The sequence below is a fragment of the Pantherophis guttatus genome, chromosome 2, assembly GCF_059756535.1.
Source record: "Pantherophis guttatus breed Tessera chromosome 2, ASM5975653v1, whole genome shotgun sequence".
Classification (NCBI taxonomy): domain Eukaryota; kingdom Metazoa; phylum Chordata; class Lepidosauria; order Squamata; family Colubridae; genus Pantherophis; species Pantherophis guttatus.
Genome location: NC_142064.1, coordinates 145,279,636 through 145,297,776, shown reverse-complemented (window position 1 = coordinate 145,297,776; position 18,141 = coordinate 145,279,636). Strand labels below are relative to the sequence as shown.

Here is an 18,141-nt window from a genome sequence, read left to right as displayed (position 1 = left end):
CAAATAAAGCTCTGTTTAATCACAGATGGCATTCTATATTCACTGAATATTTACAGATAGAAGCGAGGTAAAAGTGGTGATCAGCTTCTTATATACACAATGGGTGGAGCTATATGTACAAGTGATGAGTCATGAATACATTATAAGTCAGAGAGTCAGTTAACCCTTGATATTCCTTATATACATTATTTACAGAGTAGGGAAAGAGGCATTTATATCTAACAATCACAAGTCAATTTATCATTTAATGCAAATTTCCATGTTTCATTATACCATTCTTCTAATTTTAAGTCAACATTTAATTTCCAATATCTAGCAATTATAATTCTCCCCATTATAACCAAAATCCTCACCAATTCTCTTTCTCCAGTTGTTAATGTTGTTTCATTCAATATTAATAATAATATGGTTTCCAATTTCAATTTGACCCTCTTCTTAATTATTTCAAATATTTCATTTTCTATCCTAGACCAAAAAAGTTCAACCCCATTACATTTACACCACATATGAACATATGTCCCGAGTTCCACTTTACATCTCCAACACATTTTATCCACTTTATTATCCATTTGAAAGAGTCTTACTGGGGTCAAATACCACTTCCAAATAACTTTATAATTATGTTCTTTAATCCTTATTGATAATGTCCTCATTATTCTGCTAACCCAATTCATATTCCAATTTTGATCAGAAATTTCAATACCCAGTTCTTTTACCCAATTCTCTTTCATTACCCTTTGTGGATTATTATCAGAGTTAATAATTTTATAAATTTTACTAACTAATCCCTTTGGCCCAATTTCATCTTTTATTATTCGAGATGTCAAATTTTCAAATTCCGTTTCCTTTCTGCTCTCATCATTCTTTTCTTTGCATTTCCTATTCCATTTATTCATTTGAATTCTTTCAAACCAATTAATGTTTAATTTTCCATAAATTTCCTCTTTCCTCATTTCATTTTCTATAAATTTCAACCATTCACTAATTGTTTCCACTTTCTCTTCTATTATAATCCTCTCTCTATTACTATTTAATTTCATTGGGCAATTCTCTTTGGGCAATTCTCTTTCAGTTTTTTCCCCTTTTTAAATTGAAATTTTAAATTTGGTTTTAAATTATTGGGGTTTTAAATTTTCAGCCAAATTATTTAATTCGTTTTACTTTATTTTAAATTTTGTATTTATATGTTTTATTCTATGGCTGTTCACCGCCCTGAGTCCTTTGGGAGTAGGGCGGTATATAAATTCAATAAAATAAATAAATAAATAAAAATAACTAGGATGACTAGCTATGCATTTTTTGTTTTGTTTTACAATTTGGCAGAGAGATTCAGAGGCTTTAAAGATCCAGGCAAATTCAAAGTACGGCTATAAAATTATTTATCAGCATGAAGAAAGTGAATCCTCAGTCAGATGCTGAGTTCATCTAATTCCCAATCCTGTCGGCTGGCAATTATGAAAGTTGAAATCCAAAACATCTGGAGGGTTTCAGGTTGGGGAAAGCTGCTCAACATAGTCTCCAAATCCTAAACCGTTTATTTCTGCAGAATGCCAAACGTTCAGTAAAAAGGTCCATACTAAGTAGACTCAACTAGCTCTCCATGACAAATCCCTAAGGCCAAAAGGCTCCATAGAAATGAAATATCTGCATGAGGGTGTCAGCATAACACAAAGCTGCTACCACTAGAGGCATCTGATTTAGTATCATCCCTCCATGGTTCCAAAAGAGAGCACTATATTAAAGACAATGCTGAGTTTTTATTGGATGAAGGAGAAAATAATATTTTAAAAGCAGCAAGGCCTTTGTGGGGGGAAATGTTACTCATCGATGCTTGCTAGTGTGACACAGAGATGTTAGCAGGAGAGACAGGGTCTTTTTTGTTACAAAGAGATGTTCAGAATAAGAGAGTTGGAAGGGATCTTGGAGGTCTTCTAATCCGGAATTGGGCATTGTTATGACTAATTTAAACTTTATATTATTTCCAAATAACTGTGCTACAGTATGGAAGGAAGTTGGGCATATTTTAAGATGGGAGAAGTTATAACTGTCATTGCTAGGGTGAATGTCTGTGATATAAATGAATATATTACCAGTGGTGAAATCCTCCGCGGGTTGCCATTGGTTTGCCGCCCGCATATACGCGCTGCATGCCAAATGCGTGCTGCATGCGCACACATGTGCAGTGCACGGCAAATGCATGCTGCATGTGCGTACATGCACAGTGTGTAGCAAACGCACGCTGTGCACACATGCGCAATGCACACCAAATGCACGCTGCGTGCATGCACATACACAGTGCACACCAAATGTGTGCTTTGCGCGGAAAAAGGAGCCATTTGAAGGTAAGTAGAATAGTGGGGGGGGGAACAGCTGTGCCCCACGATTTAGATTTGCTAGAAAGCAGGATTTCCTGCTTTCTAACGAATATAAATTGTGCAGCACTGCTGATCATTGGAAATACCAGTTCAAATGAACCGGTAGCTTTTTTTTTTACTACCGGTTCACTTGAACCGGTGCGAACTGGTAGCATTTCATCCCTGTATATTACCTGAAATTATGTTTTTTATTTCAAACACCAGTTTGATAAATGACATACCTTGTCACGCAAAGACAAAAAAGAAATCTGGATTTATATGGAATGGGGGGAAAACAGAGTTAAGTATAAAATTTTGCAGGATGCATAGGAAAGAGAAGGATTAGGATTGTCAGACCTTAAATTGTATTTTGCAGCCTGATTGTTCAGTTTGGATGAACAAGTGGGTACTGTTGAGAAACAAAAAACAGTTTAGAAGAATTCAACGTGAGGTTTGGATGGCATGGGGTTTTATGGTATAACAAAATTAGAGTTAATGTAGACTTTCAAAATCATCATGTTAGGAATGCTATATTAAGAATATGGAATTGATATAAGTCCAAGCCGTGCCTGAAAATGCCTTTATCAGTATTAACACAAGAAGCATTTTATAGAAAAGAAATAGCAGGCGGATAAATGTTTAACATAGCAAGACTTGTTTGGTACAGCAGCAAAGGGAACATAAAGTGAAGTCAGGAGAATAATTGTCTGCAGAAATATTTAGCTGTCAATGGTTTTCATAGGCACAGTTAAGGGAGACATTTGATATAGATAAAAAAAGGACTGGAATTGAAAAACATAAAATGGAATTTGAAATCTTATTGTGTACAAATCATGAATATGTGATTGTGAAAATGTATAAACGTTTGCTGAGATTTAAGACTGAAGAACAAGTTAAAGATGATAAAATGGGCTAAGAATGTTGGTTATAATATACAGAAGGACCAATGGGAGAGACTGTGGTTAAAAGGACTGAAGTTCACATTATGTTACATTTTGAGAGAGAGCTTTTATAAAATTATATACCACTGGTATATGATACCAGAGAAATTGTCTAAGAAGTATAAAGAATCTCTAATCAAGGTTGGAAATGTGGAATACATAAAGGGTTGTATTATCATACATAGTGACTTGTGAAAGAAAAATTAGGTACAAAAAAATCCTTTGATACAAAGATTTTTAAAGATTACAGTTCAGATGAAACCAGAACTTTTTTTACTGAGATTTATGAATAACCAAATAGAAGAGATTTATGGAAGACTGATTTTGTACATCATATGGTAATTGCAGTGAGATTATAGGTAGAAAGAAAGAAATGCCTAATGAAGAATCATTTTTTTCCTAACAATATGGAGATGGTATTGAAAGTGGATTTACAAATGATAGGCTAAGAAAAATGTTTAGAAAGGATGTTTCACTAAGGTCTACAAAAAATATGTTTTAGATATTGTTTGTATTAAGAATATTTATTATAATAGTAAAAACTCATACAAACTAAACTTAAAAAAAGAAAAGTGAATAGAGTAAAAAGTTCAAGGAAAAAGAAAGAAGAAAAAGAATATAAGAATATAAGAACATAATAAAGAGAGAAGAAATATATAAGGAAATGACTTCCAACTTTCATTACAAGCATAAAAGATTTAGTAAGTTTACGGTACTGTCTCTAAAGTTACAAACATTTATCTCTTCATCCCAAATCCCATCAGTTATCTATAAATAAATCCATAAAGCTTCATCTTTTGTATCCCGGTATTAGCAAAAAGTCCATAAACTGTTGTCGGAAGTCCATAAACTATTGCCATTACTTATTTTAACCTTGATCAAATAATCCAACTTTATATTCCTTCCTTTTAATTTTAACAATCTTAATTTTAAAATTCTTTCAAGTATTGTTGTAGGATTTGATTTTTCTTCATTTCTTGTTTGTTCCATCACACAAAATTTAACAAGTCTCTTTTGTAAATCAAATTTTAAAGAAATTATCCAGGTCACTCTCTTGATTTGTCATTTGTATTTCCATTTTAAATTTTAAAGAAATTTTAAAATTCTTTTGCAGATCCAGTGAAACATCCTTTCTAAACATTTTTCTTAGGCTGTCAGTTGTAAATCCACTTTCAATATCATCTCCATATTGTTAGGGAAAAATGGTTCTTCATTGGGTATTTCTTCAATAACATCTTTTGAACGTAGTCTATCCATAGAAGCAGCCATCATAACTATGTTATGATGGATACTATCTTCTGATTCCATTCTCCAAAAGTCCCATTTAGTATTTTTATTGTTGTAACATTTTGCACCATCTTTCAGGCATGTATGTCTTTCATCTACCTAAAATCTTCAGTTCTCATTGATGTTCAGTTTTTGAAATCATAAAATTCTTTATATTATGTCTTGTAAAAACCAAAATAGGATTTCTCTCCCATCAGAAGCAGTTTGTTCCTCAGAATTAACTCTAAAATCTTAATGTAAAAGTTAAATATTGCAAATTTATCTGGACCCTTAGCTCTTTTATAACTTTCTAGGATCAAAATCATTTTAGCTTTTTGTTGTTTATTTCAGATTCTTTAAATTATTATGCTATAAATAAAGTTTTCTTTCATTCAGAATTAAAGGCAGATTCACCCCATGTTTTCAAACTTGCCATTCTGAAGGTCTCTAATAGCGTAGAAATAGTTAATGGGCAATTTCCAAAAGTGAAGAGGTTTGCAAACTCAGTAACAGTATCTGCCATAGCTGTGAGAAAGATGGCTAATCCCATCATCAGCTGATGCTCAAACCACTGTTCTGCAGTCTCCTCATGGGAAACAGCAGTCCTGAACATATGTGGCCAACTTTTTGTCCTCCCTTTATCCAGAGAGGTTCCAAGGAGTCTATACACTAATTCCTTGGTCTTTGCCAAGGCTATCAGCTCTATTTTCACTGAGCCATCTTCATTTTGCCATACCTCTCCCTGAAGTCAAAGATAGCAAAATCTGAAATACCCACAATGGAGGTGTGGATTGTACAGATTATAAAATTGACAAAAATGTCAAAACTGACCTGTTTGATCAGGTATAAGACAACAAGTATTTTTGTCAGACTGGAAAGCTTTTATGGACTTTTTGCTGGAAAATGGAGGGGAAATGTTTTGTGATTTCTGGATTTGCTGATTAAATATGAGAAGAGGAGAGGTCTGGTGTTAACCTTATAAAGCACTATTGGCGAACCTTTTCAACACCAAGTGCCAAAACGGAAGCATGCACGCAGGGGGGAGCGCCGGAAACCGGAAGAGCAGCTCCCTGGTGTGCACGTGCGGGAGTGCTGAAAACTGGAAGAGCAGTTCCCTGGCATACACATGCACACCGGGAAGCTGAGCTTCTGGTTTCCTACGAGCGCATGCATGCCAGTCACCTGGTTTTCTGGTGCTCATGCACACCAGGGAGCTGTTCTTCCATTTTCCGGTGCTCCCGCGTGTGCGAAGACCAGCTGGCTGGCACGCATGTACATGCTGGAACCCGGAAGAGCAAAGGGCGACAGCTGGTGTGCCCAGAGAGATGGCTCTGCGTGCCCCTTCTGGCATGCGTGCCATATGTTCATCATCACGGTTACAGAAGAAGGAAATGAGGATAAGATTGCAACTGTGATGAAGTTTGGAAGTTGTTTCTTTTTATGTCTTTTCTTTTTTCTATTTGCATTTCTTTCTATACTCCCTTTTCCTTAAACGTATATCTTTTATATCTCTGAAAAGTTTTCAATAAAAATTAAAAAGCCAAACATGCAATTCATTGTCGACTGTAATAGTAATCGCTCACCCTGAAAATTTATATTTTTTTTTAAAATGTAAACAATTAAAAACTAGATGCGTAAGTTTTTTTGCATGCCACCCAGAGTCACTTGTTCATGAGATGGCTTTATAAATTAAATAAATAAATAATCACTCATACATACCAGTTAAAGGGATATCTTGCCATATTAATCAATTCCAACCCGTTTACTGGATTTGGCTCAGAAGAAAATAGCCCTGTCAGCCACTTCTGAATGACATCCCTATTTTATTTTAATTTACAACCTAGCTAATTTAATCCTGGCTTTATTTACAGCCAAAGGAAAGAGAATGTAACTGCAAAAACCAATTAATTAGATGATTGATTAATTTCAGGCCAGACATTTGAAAAGAGCTCTCACAGCAAGCTAAACCTGGCCAAGTTTCTAAGCTAACCTGGGTTGGCCTCTTTCCTGAATCTCTCCAAGGTAGAAATCAGATTGAGAAATTGAAATAAAACCTGGACCAAGATACTATAGTGGCAAACTATTTGTGCATTGTTGACAAGAAAACAAGCCCAAGTGACAATACTTCCAAAAGAATTTTCACAGATCCAAAAATAGAGCACTGCTTGGAATGAACCTTTTCAGCTCCCATCCACTACCCATTTTGACACAGCATACTGAATCTGTCCAGGGACCCCCTAAAATGAGATTGGGAGAAGAAACAATGGAGAAATAAGTGTTAGACATACAGTAGTGGCCAAAATTGTGGAAACCTTTTGGGAAAAGTGTATTTTTGATGTTTGATGGCTAATAACACCACTTTTTTGGAGTAGTACCATAAAATTATATATCAATGGAAAGATAATTTTAAATGACAAATTAAACCTTCTCTACAAAGGTGTGTGTTGATCGATCTCTCAATAAAGAGCTGATTCAAAAGCTTATTTTTTAAAGTCAGTGTATGGAAAGAGTTTATTGATATTTTCTGCCAGTATGGCTTGCTTTCCCAATGTAGGCCACCTGGTATTTCCTGATAATCTCTGATTCAGGAGGTAACCAGATGCAATTCTGTTTAGCTTCCAAACCCACAGAAAATCATGAAAAGGAAATACCAGCCCAGATTCACAAACTAATCTATGCCCATAATGTATAGTTAGTTGGAGAGATTTGATGCACAGTCCATCTCTAGAAATAAAACACAATTAACCGTTTTATTAAAATTAAAATTTAAAATGAACACTTAATGCTAGATTTCCTTGTCTAAAACCTAAGATTGAATTTAACAAAACCTTTGGAAAATGCAAAGAACCCAAGGGAAGCTTAGCAGTCATGTCATCTTGCAGAGATAGTTTAGGGGAATGTTTAGGGAAGGTTATCTTCTAAAATCTTTACAGTCAATTGTACAATTATATAAAGTTTATTCAGAGGCTAAACAAGTAAAACAGAAGAACAAAGGAAGGCCCAAATTGCACTTAAAGAATTTAAAAGAAGATCAATAAAGGCAATTAACTTGGCTGCTATCTATTTAACCCTAAGCATGGGCAGAAGGCATTGATAAGAGCAACATCTCTGGTAGAACCAAGAGATACAGAATGGAATTTCAATTTTACGGGAATCAGTGAAAGGTTTTTCCCTTAGCAAATTGTTCCATTTTTAAGTCAATTATTTAGCCAGCAAGTCAGAAAATTACTCAGGGGTGTGGGCAGTGGTGGGTTCCTCCCGGTTCGGTCTGGTTCGGCAGAGCCGGTAGCAGTGACGATATGATGTCACCCAACCAGTTCCCCCCCCCGCCCTCCCACCCCCCCACGCCCCACATTATTCTTACCTTTTATTTGGTCCCACCCCCAATCTATTGCTGCCTCCTGAGTCCCAGCTGATGACTATAGAGGGAAAAAAACTGTTTAAACTCTTGCCGCGGGGCTTCAAAGGGCCATCCTACAGCTGATCAGTGTTAAAAGCAAACAAATGAGTCGGGTCGTAAGTGCGAGGACTGGTCGTAAGTGCGAGGACCTTCCAGAAATGACTCTGACCAGCTAGCCACGCCCACTTAGTCACATGACCTCCAAGCCACACCCACAAAATAAGCCACGCCCACAGAACCGGTAGTAAAAAAAATTTAGAACCCACCCCTGGGTGTGGGGTCACCTTCTTAAAAAGTTTGAACTTGGAATTCAAATCACCCATACGGACATGGAGAGATACATAATTATGAAAAGCAAGCAACTTCTGGATAGGAGTTTAGAGATGAAGAACCTGTGCTTATCCCTATTTCAAGACAAAGATCCTGATAGTCAAGAGGGATCCCAGAATTTATGGAGAATTCAAAACTTCTGAAAGGCAGCAGATTAAGACTGTATTTGGTTTTAGCTGTGCTCCGGATTCATTTCAGTAAACACTAAAGCCATGTTTTATTGCAGATGCTGTTCACTATATGTGGGAAACCACTTAGAAGGCCTATGAGATTACACATGGATGTGCTCGACATACTTAGGTTTGCAGTGCAATGTGGTGTTGCTAACAGCAACAGCCTGGAGATTGTTTGACTCACTGGAAACTTTAGAACAGAGAAGATTCTAAGAAACTTCATAAAAAAGAGAAATATTTACTGAGCATCAATATGAGAAAGTCACTTAGGATTCCAGAAAGCTGTTAAAGTTACCTGAACAGAACTAACGATTGAAAGAAAGAAAAAGTGTTCTGTAACAGAGAAAATAAAATGTGAAAAACAACCAAAGAAAGAAGGGAAACAAGAGAACCAGTTTAATCTAGGGGTGAAGATACCCGGTTGGAAACTGGGAGACAGTTAGTTCTAGTCCCATCGTAGCCATGAAAGCCAGCTGGGTGACCTTGGGCCAGTCACTCTCTCTCAGCCCAACTCACCTCACAAGGCTGTTGTTGTGGGGCAAATACGAGGAAGAAGGAACATTAAGTATGTTTGCCACCTTGAGTTACTGATAAAGTAAAGGCAAGATAAAAATCTAATAAATTTATTTATTTATTGTTTATATTTATATACCGTCCTTCTCCCGAACAGTGACGGTGAACAGCCAACAGATAAAACACAAGAAATACAAAATTTAAAAACAGTATTAAAATCCAATTAAATTAATTTGGCCCACAATTAAAAGCACCCCTGTATTAAGACCCATAATTAAACAATTTAAAAATTAAAACAATTTAAAAGAGTAAGGCCAGCCCAGCTTGCTGGAATAAAAACGTCTTTAGGGAACGGCAAAAGGTGCGAAGATCCGGGAGCTGCCATATCTCTGGGGGCAGCTCATTCCAGATGGTAGGTGCCCCCACAGAGAAGGCTCTCCCCCTGGGGGCCGCCAGTCAGCATTGTTTGACCGACAGCACCCTGAGGAGCCCCTCTCTGTGGGAGCGTACTGGTTGGTGGGAGGCTATTGGTGGCAGAAGGCGGTCTCGTAAATACCCGGGTCCTAAGCCATGGAGCGCTCTAAAGGTGGTAACCAATACTTTGAAGCGCACCCGGAAGACCACCGGGAGCCAGTGCAGCTCGCGCAGGAGAGGTGTTACATGGGAGCGCCGAGTTACAAACAAATGATGGCATATCATCTTTTCATCAGAACACATGGTAGCCTTTTTCACTGCATTTAAGATGTTTCAGGATTTATACATCTGTGCTGAGGATAGAACATGATGATACTAGAGATGGATACTAAGGGAAGCTATCCATCTATCCAGGTATTCATCCATCCATCCTCCATCCATCCAGGAATGAGACTGATGTGTTTGTGATCCTGCGATTTGCTTGTGTGTAGACAGAGTTTGGGAAAGATAGGAAACAGATTGTCAAAGCACCATTTCTTCACCACGAGAGTAGCAGGATCTTCATAAATTCACGTTCATACATTCACGTTCAGAAGCCAGTGAGATAGTCAGAGGAAGTAAATAGGAAGAATACCAAAGAACTCCATGTAGAGCAGGGGTGTCAAACTCACGGCCCGCGGGCCGAATGCGTCACGTGCTGGCCACGCCCACCCCTGGTTTAGCAAAGGGGGGGGGGAAAGTCCTGATATGTCACGTGAGGACGAGCCCTGATCTAGAGCTTTCTCAACAAAACTCAGCTCCTTTTGGAGAAGATAGTGTGTACCTTTAAGCATTGTTTTTAAAAAGTTTTGGAAATCAAAGCAATACTTCTTTAGGTAGAACACAAGCATTCATTTGCCAAAATATTTACTGGGGAGTTAGGCCAAATTCCACATCACATCAAAGGTCTGGGTTTGAAATTGATCTCCAAGCATTTACAGCAAGATAGTTTGCTTCTGCTCTGCCTTTTGGCCCTCCTGAATGCATTTTTTAGTCTTCTCCTCTTCTTCCCTTGCCATCCAATTAAAAGACACCCTCCCCCTCCGACCCGGTTGATCTGCACTTTCTAAAGCAACTCAGCTGTCTTAACCCCATCAGTCTCCAACTTTCCCACACTGTGAGCTCATCTTTCATTTCACTATAAAGCAGGGGACCACAACTGGGTTTTTTTTGTTTTGTTTTTAATGTATTTTTTTTTCCTCCGCTTCCTCTCAAAATTTTCTCCTTTCCCTTCCCTTGGTTTTTCTCCAGCTCAGAACAGGAAAAAGAATGAATGTGTTTGTGGTTCGTCTGGGTCTTTTTCCAAAACTGAACTTGTGTTTTTGAATAATTCAGTTTTGGAAAAGCGACAAAAAAAAGGGGCTGAGCACAGATGGGCTTAAAATAATTCAGTTTTCAAAATGACTGGAAATCCCCAAACTCTAGCTAAGGACATTTGTGCTTCTGGAAAGTAGAAATGCAAACATACGGGCCAGAAAGGAACATAAAAATTGTTTTTCTAACCCTGCACACTGGGAAATGGCTCTCTCCTCAGTACACAGAAGAAATACACGGAATAAATAAATGCACAAATAAACAAATTATGTATACATGAATTCCCGGGAAGGAATACATGTATAATATTACATGAGAAGGATTTCTAAACTCTAGGGCAATTCTGTACAGCAATTTAAGCCGTTTCTCTTTGGTGATGTTACTGGCTAATATTCTAAAACCAGCTTTAAGGATTCCAACCCAGAACGGGCTAGCACTTAGTCAAGCCTACAATAACCACAGGATCTGGCTGGTCATCCCTTCCAATCAGAATCAGAATCAGAATAGAGCTGGAAGGGACCTTGGAGGTCTTCTAGTCCAGCCCCCTGCTTAAGCAGGAGATCCGACCTATACCATTTCAGACAATCTCTGCAGGGAAGACAAGTCTTGCTGATTGATTGCTATGTCGATTAGCCTACCAGTGCTTCCCTTTTCCTTTTAGAGATTACAGGAAGTCCTCAATTTACGACCATTAATGTAGCGAGGGTTCAAAGTTACAACAGTGCGGAAAAAAGGGATTTACAACCAATCCTCATGCTTACAATCACTATTCCATTCCTATGGAGAAGGAACATATGATCACGACTTGGATGTTTGGCAACCATTATGAATTTCTGTTTGTTGCAGTCACGTGATCACCATTTGAACCTTTCCAGGTGGCCTCCAACCAGCAGAGTCAGTTGGGAAGCTGACAGGAAAGGTCACCGGTTGTGGTTGCCTGGTGTCTTGCTTAACAATCACAGTGATTCACTTAACAATCATGGGAAAAAGGGTAAAATCAGTTGCGATCACTTGATGCCTCACATAACAACCATACCACTTAATAACAAATTGTCCAGTCCCTACTGTGGTTATAAACTGAGGACCAGGAGTATTCCTTTCTCATTAGGCTCCTGTGTCTTTCCTTTACCTTCCCAGGTACTTGCAGCCATGGATGCTTACACACACACACCCACACACATTTTCTCCTAGAAAAATCACTTACCAAGTTGACAAAGTCTTGATAACAAATCTTCCCATCCGAATTGTTGTCTGCTAAGGCCAAAAGCACTTCCAGTTTATGTGGATCTAGTTCAGAGCTATGTCTTTGGAGGAGGTTCCGAAATTTCTCTGTGCTGATATAACCCGTGTTTTCAGGATCCAGCTGGATACAGAAACAGATAAAGAAAGAGAATGATGCACTAATGCAGCAGACACATCAAAGTGAATTGCAGGAATAGGCATTTACAGGTAGTCCTCGAGTTACAACAGTTCGTTTAGCGACAGTTCAAGAGCAATAGCAACAGCACTTAGACTTATGTATTGCTTCATAGTGCTTTACAGCCCTCTATAAGCAGTTTACAGAGTCAGTGTATGGCCCCCAAACAATCTGGGTCCTCATTTTACCGACATTGGGAGAATGGAAGGCTAAGTCAACCTTGAGCCCAGTGAGATTTGAACTGCCAAATTGCAGGCAGCCGGCAGGCAGTAGAAGTTGCCTGCAGTACTGCACTCTAAGCACTGAGCCACCGCAGCTCTGAGTCAAAGTTACAACAGCACTGAAAATAATGACCTAGGGCCATTTTTCACACTTATGACCACAGCATCCCAGTGATCATATGATTCACATTCAGATGCTTGACAAGTGACTCATATTGATGATCGTTGCAGTGTTCAGGAGTCGTTTTGCGACCTTCTGACAAGCAAAGTCAATGGAGAACCCAGATTCATTTAACAACCATGTGACTAATTTAACAGCTGCAAATGAAAAGTTGTAAAAGGAGACAAATTCACTTAACAAATTTTTCATTTAACAACATAAATTTTGGCCTCAATTGTGCCTGTATAAGTGTTCTCTCTCTGCTTTCATTTTAGGCTCATATGTGTGCTGTCAGTAAACAAATATCTTCCAATACTTAACAAATCTATTTAATGCTAAAACTGATACTATTCAAACTCCAAAATTCCAATCACCTTTCTTTCTGGATGTTTATTCCGGCTTGTTAAACAAACTATGGCTCAGAAACCATGGTTCAATATTTAACCCATGAATTATTTATTCATACCCTGTTTCCCCTAAAATAAGACATCCCCTGATAATAAGCCCAATTTGGCTTTTGAGCACGTGCACTAAAATACCCCCCCCCCGGAAAATAAGCCCTCCCCAAAAATATTTAAACACATGAGCAGCTGGTCCCCGCCATTTCCTCTGGTTTTTTCCATGCACCCCAAAATAATAAGACCTCCCCAAAAATAAGGCCAAGTGCTTATTTCGGGGTTCAAAAAAATACAAGACAGGGTCTTATTTTTGGGGAAACACGGTAGTTAAACAAAAACTCAATTAGTTGAGCATGTTAAGTCATAAAATATGTTTCACAAATCACAATGGCTACATTCGCATAACATATATCAAATCAAGTCAAACAGCCTGATTGTAGGTAAATCTCTGGTTTGAATGCAGACTCAGAATGTTGCAATAAAGGAGAATATTTGTAGCCCAGGGTTGAAATGAGGGGTCCTTGGTGCTTTCTGAGCTTGGTTATTTTCTTGCAGATATTTCATTACTCAAACTAGGTAGCACCATCAGTGGTAGTCACTAGTCATCGATGATGTTACCAAGTTTGGGTAATGAAATATTTACAAGAAAACAACTAAGCTCAGCAAGCACCAAGGTCCCCATAGAATGTAGAATCGGGAAGGTTGGAAAAATGGTGAAACTGGTATAGTAAACTGAGGAAATGAATGCATATCTTTCTGGGAGCCAATATTGCAGGCTAAATTAATGGAGTAATAAAAGAAGTCTTTTATGGGATGGGAGGTGGTTGTTGCTTGAATTTCTAAATATTCAAATTGATTAAAAATGCAACATTTTAATAACAAAAATAAGCAAACCCACCCATAAAGGATGGGTATGAATACCCCCTCCACAAAGGAACTTACAACTTGGTTCTAAAATTTCAACTGCCAATCCGGTCCCCCAGTCACGTAATCGTATTTCTACTACTCAGTAACCAGACTGCATTTACAGCCCTTTGTAGCATCCCATGGTCATGTGGTCACGATTTATGACACTTCTGCCAAAAACCAAAGTTTATTTCCAGTTTTTTGGCAAGAAAGACCCCATAGAAAACAGAAGGTTCGCTTAACAACTGCCATGTTTGCTTAACAACCCCCACAAAAAAAGTAAAAGCAGAACAATCATGTGGTGACCCGTTTTATGGCTGTTGTGACTTAACGACCATAATGGGCGGCTCCATTATAGCTGTAAATCAAGGACTATCTGTACAATATTTTCAGCAATGAATAACCACAGAGTGCATCTTTCCTTAAGCCCACCCTCTTCTCTGGATTGACATGGATATGGTCCAATCTCAAGACTGGTTTGTCTCATGACTTCAGCTCTTCTGACCACAAGACTGCATTATTTTGCAGCCATTTGGAAGAGGTTTAAAAAGATCTCAGCCCTGAGGCATGATAACATTCATGGCCAAATCATAATCAAAGTTTGAAAAAAAAAATCATTTTTAAAGGCTAATGGAACTTCTTTTGAAACACATGGAAAAGCAACAGATTCTTTCTCCAGAGCTTAATTCATCCGGCAGTTATTTGTCACCTTTTGGAAATGGAAGAGAAATTTTGTCCTTGTAAGATATTCAAGGAAATGAATGTTTTCTTGGAAATGAACTGCTCTAAGGAATATTTTTTTAAAAAGCTTGAGAAACTCAGCCTTATACCTACTGAAATTACAAATGTTAACATATTATCTATTATAATGTCAGTGATTTTTAAGTGCTAGTGACCCTGAGAAAAGAATAGGAGTAGGTAAGGATAGGTAAAATGGTGACTTCATATAAAAATAATGTTTAACGTGTTGCTCTTTTGTAGTTAAAAATCCTTCCAACAGAACAAGTTTCTATCTTACAAAGATTGCTTTAAGATTCACTGGGTGCCAAAGACGGATAATACAGTATTACCCTTGTAAGTACTGCAGTTTTATTTCTGCAACACAGAAGAGTGATTAATGGAGAAATAAAATATGCTGTTTTACAATCAATGGTTTTGTAATCACAAAAGGAGAAAGCTAAGACTGGCATCAGACAAAAGGTATTTGCCTTTATAAACTGAAATCCTCACAGAAGCTCGGAGCAATTTACAGTAAATCCAATGCAACTTCATCTTGGCTGGGCCTCGGCTGTCTGCAGGCCGGTCTTTGATCTTCTCAACTTGGCCTGCCGGCTTCTGGTTGCCAATAATAATGATATCAAGCTTGTCACTTGAGTTGAAAGGCGGAAGAAAAGAGGTGGAGTTCATGAGAAAAGTTCAGCCCAGGAGGGCATTTTTCCATGGAAACATTTTGTCCGTGGAAAAGGCAGCTTGGTAAAAGCAACAAAACCCTTTTTGAAGAAGCTGGCTCTCGCTGACTGCAAACAAAGCTCCCACCTTTGGCTGGGATTGATTGGCTTGGCAAAGAGGCAGGGAAGTGGGGGCAGGAGGCAAAAGGAGCAGCTTGCAAGCAGCTAAATTGGGCAGTGATTTTTCTTCTTCTTCTTTTCAATCTTGAAGTAGAAAAGAAACCTACAGTAACACAAGTTAGCTGAGGCAGATGGCTCGGCCAGAAGAGCGTATGGATTTCGTTTCTGCTGCTTCAAACAGGGTACCTCAAATTGGACAGGAATGGAATTTGTGGCCTGACTTGATAGACATCTTAAGGAAGAGGGCAGACGGGGGTGGGCCATTTCCCAGAAATAAGGAGACCTAGATGCAAGGGTATCCCAATTTCCAAAGCCATCATTTCAGAGGATTCTGAACATCCAAGCAACGAAGGAAGACCCTAACCCAGGGGTGAAATCCAGCAGGTTCTGACAGGTTCTGGAGAACTGGTAGCAGAAATTTTGAGTAGTTTGGAGAACCGGCAAATACCATCTCTGGCTGGTCCCAGAGTGGGGTGGGAATGGAGATTTTGCAGTGTCCTTCCCCTGCCATGCCCACCAAGCCACACCACGCCCACCAAGCCACGCCCACAGAACCGGTAGTAAAAAAAATTGAATTTCACCAGTGCCCTAACCCCTTGTAATACCTGTCGCCATGACCAACTCGCCATGACCAATTCACCACAGTCAACTTGCCATGGCCAACTTACTGCAGGACAACTTGCCACGGAACAAGAGTTACACTAGTATCGAAGAAATAGTGCAATAGAATCATTAAAGAAAGGATGCCAAAGGAAGGACAAAATGAAATGTGAATGACAAAAATTAAAATAACTTTTTAATTATTTTAAATGATTAAATTGAATTGTCCCACAGCGAATTGTTCTGTGATGAGTTAGCCATGTTGAATTGGCTGTGGCAAATTGGTTGTGATGAGTTGGCTGAGGTGAATTGTCCCATTCCATGTGCAGGTGGTTTCCAGAACTTGGAGAGTTTCTTAGGCCACTCTTACCATCTGCCTCACCTAAGTGAGGGGTCCTTGGTCACTTGCCCCTGCAGGGTTCGTCCGGCTTTTGGCACAAAGAACGGAGGCCGGGAGTGGTGGGCACGATCCTCCTGGCCTCTGATCTTCACACCAAAAGCTTTTTGAAAAGATGACCAGAGCCTGTCAGGACGCAATCACTTGTCCCTTCAGGCTTTGGCTGGCTCTCCTCAAGGCTTTTGGCATGAAGAACAGAGGCTGAGAGCGGCACGCATGACCCTCCCAGCCTCCATTCTTCATGCCAAAAGCTTTTTACAAAGACGACCAGAGTCTGGAGGGACTGACTAAATGGCTCAGTAGCTAAGACACTGAGCTTGTCAATCAGAAAGGTCAGCAGTTCGGTGGTTCAAATCCCTAGTACAGGCCTACTGCGTGAGCAGGGGGTTGGGCTAGATGACCTCCAAGGACCCTTCCAACTCTGTTATTGGACACAGGCAAAGGAACTGCAGCAGAGAGGCTGGAGAGGACACAGCTCGCTAGATCTTTGCAAGGTAAGTGAGTCTCCACAGGCCCAGTGCCTGTGGAGATCTGGCAGGGGTGGGGCAGAATAGGCAGGGGGAATGTTGCAGTGCCCCTGTGGTCATTCATAAGGGTGAACAACTAAGGCATGGTACTACAACATTTGTAACGTCGGGACAGTGTCGTAAGTACTTTGGGGGGGGGGTGTTGATATTGTAACGTTGAACGGTCGCTAAGTGAACTGTCATAACTCAAGAATTACCTGTAGTGCTGACTAGCACTGATGACATTACCTAGTTTGGGTAATGAAATACCTGCAAGAAAACAAGCAAGCTCAGAGAGCAGCAAGGACCCCAAAGTTCAACCTTGAGCTACAATTAGTCTCCTTTATTGGTATCCCCCAAGTGCCTCAGGGGAGCTCAGAGCTCCATCCCCACATGAATTAGCTTGCTGCTTTTAAAAACCATTCGGCCTCCCCATAACTGCAGGTGGGGGACAAGTCAAGACGGCGAAGAGGCAGCAGATGTTGTAAAGATGTCCTCTGAAAGGTTATCTTTTATCATTCTTATTTTTATAATCTCTGGTTTTCAATTCCAGCCCATTTGATTTTATGGACCCTCCCTACGCTCATGTTTTCAGTGTAATGGCCTTGTGCTGCCTTATCGGAACTCCCGAGATATAGAAAGGAGAAAAATCCTTAACCGGAGACAGTGGATAAATCAGTTCTGCAACGCAAGTGAAAGATGTTCTACTACAAAATAAATCTCGCCGGTGGAGCCCGGAAAATGCAAAGACACCCTGAAGGCAAACTCAGGCCCAGGTGATTTCACAAACACATCCATGTAGGTTTCTCGGCCCCAGGATGGATATGATATACCCTCTGGGTAGACTTTTCAACTTCTCAACCTAAAGGCCTAACATTTCCCAATTGCCTCACGATCAATGACCAACCAGGAAGATTTTCCCACTTGCATCTAATCGTGAAACAAACACGTCATGCCAACCTCTTTTTTCCTCCCATCTCGGTATGTCCGCTGCCTTGAGTTACAGGTAGTCCTTGCCTTACAACCATTTGTTTAGTTATCATTCGACATTACAAAGAGTTGAGAAAAGCGACGTATGACCATTTTTCACACTTACGACCGTTGCAGCATCCCCCACGGTCATGCGATCAAAATTCAGACGCTTGGCAACTGGCATGTACTGACGATGGCTGCAGTGTCCCCTGGGGGCCATGTGATTCCCCTTTTGTGATTTTCTGACAACGG

At 39.4% G+C, this 18,141-nt stretch overlaps 1 protein-coding gene across 2 annotated transcripts in view; it reads right to left on the bottom strand.

The window, feature by feature from the left end:
- The window catches only part of RHBDL3 (rhomboid like 3), a 142,288-nt gene that overhangs the window by 62,559 nt on the left and 61,588 nt on the right, over positions 1–18,141 (bottom strand). For both annotated transcript variants that reach the window (XM_034412523.3, XM_034412525.3), the window contains one exon: positions 11,949–12,107. In XM_034412523.3, coding sequence (XP_034268414.1) covers positions 11,949–12,107 — 159 coding nt within the window. The remainder of the gene's footprint in view (positions 1–11,948; positions 12,108–18,141) is intronic.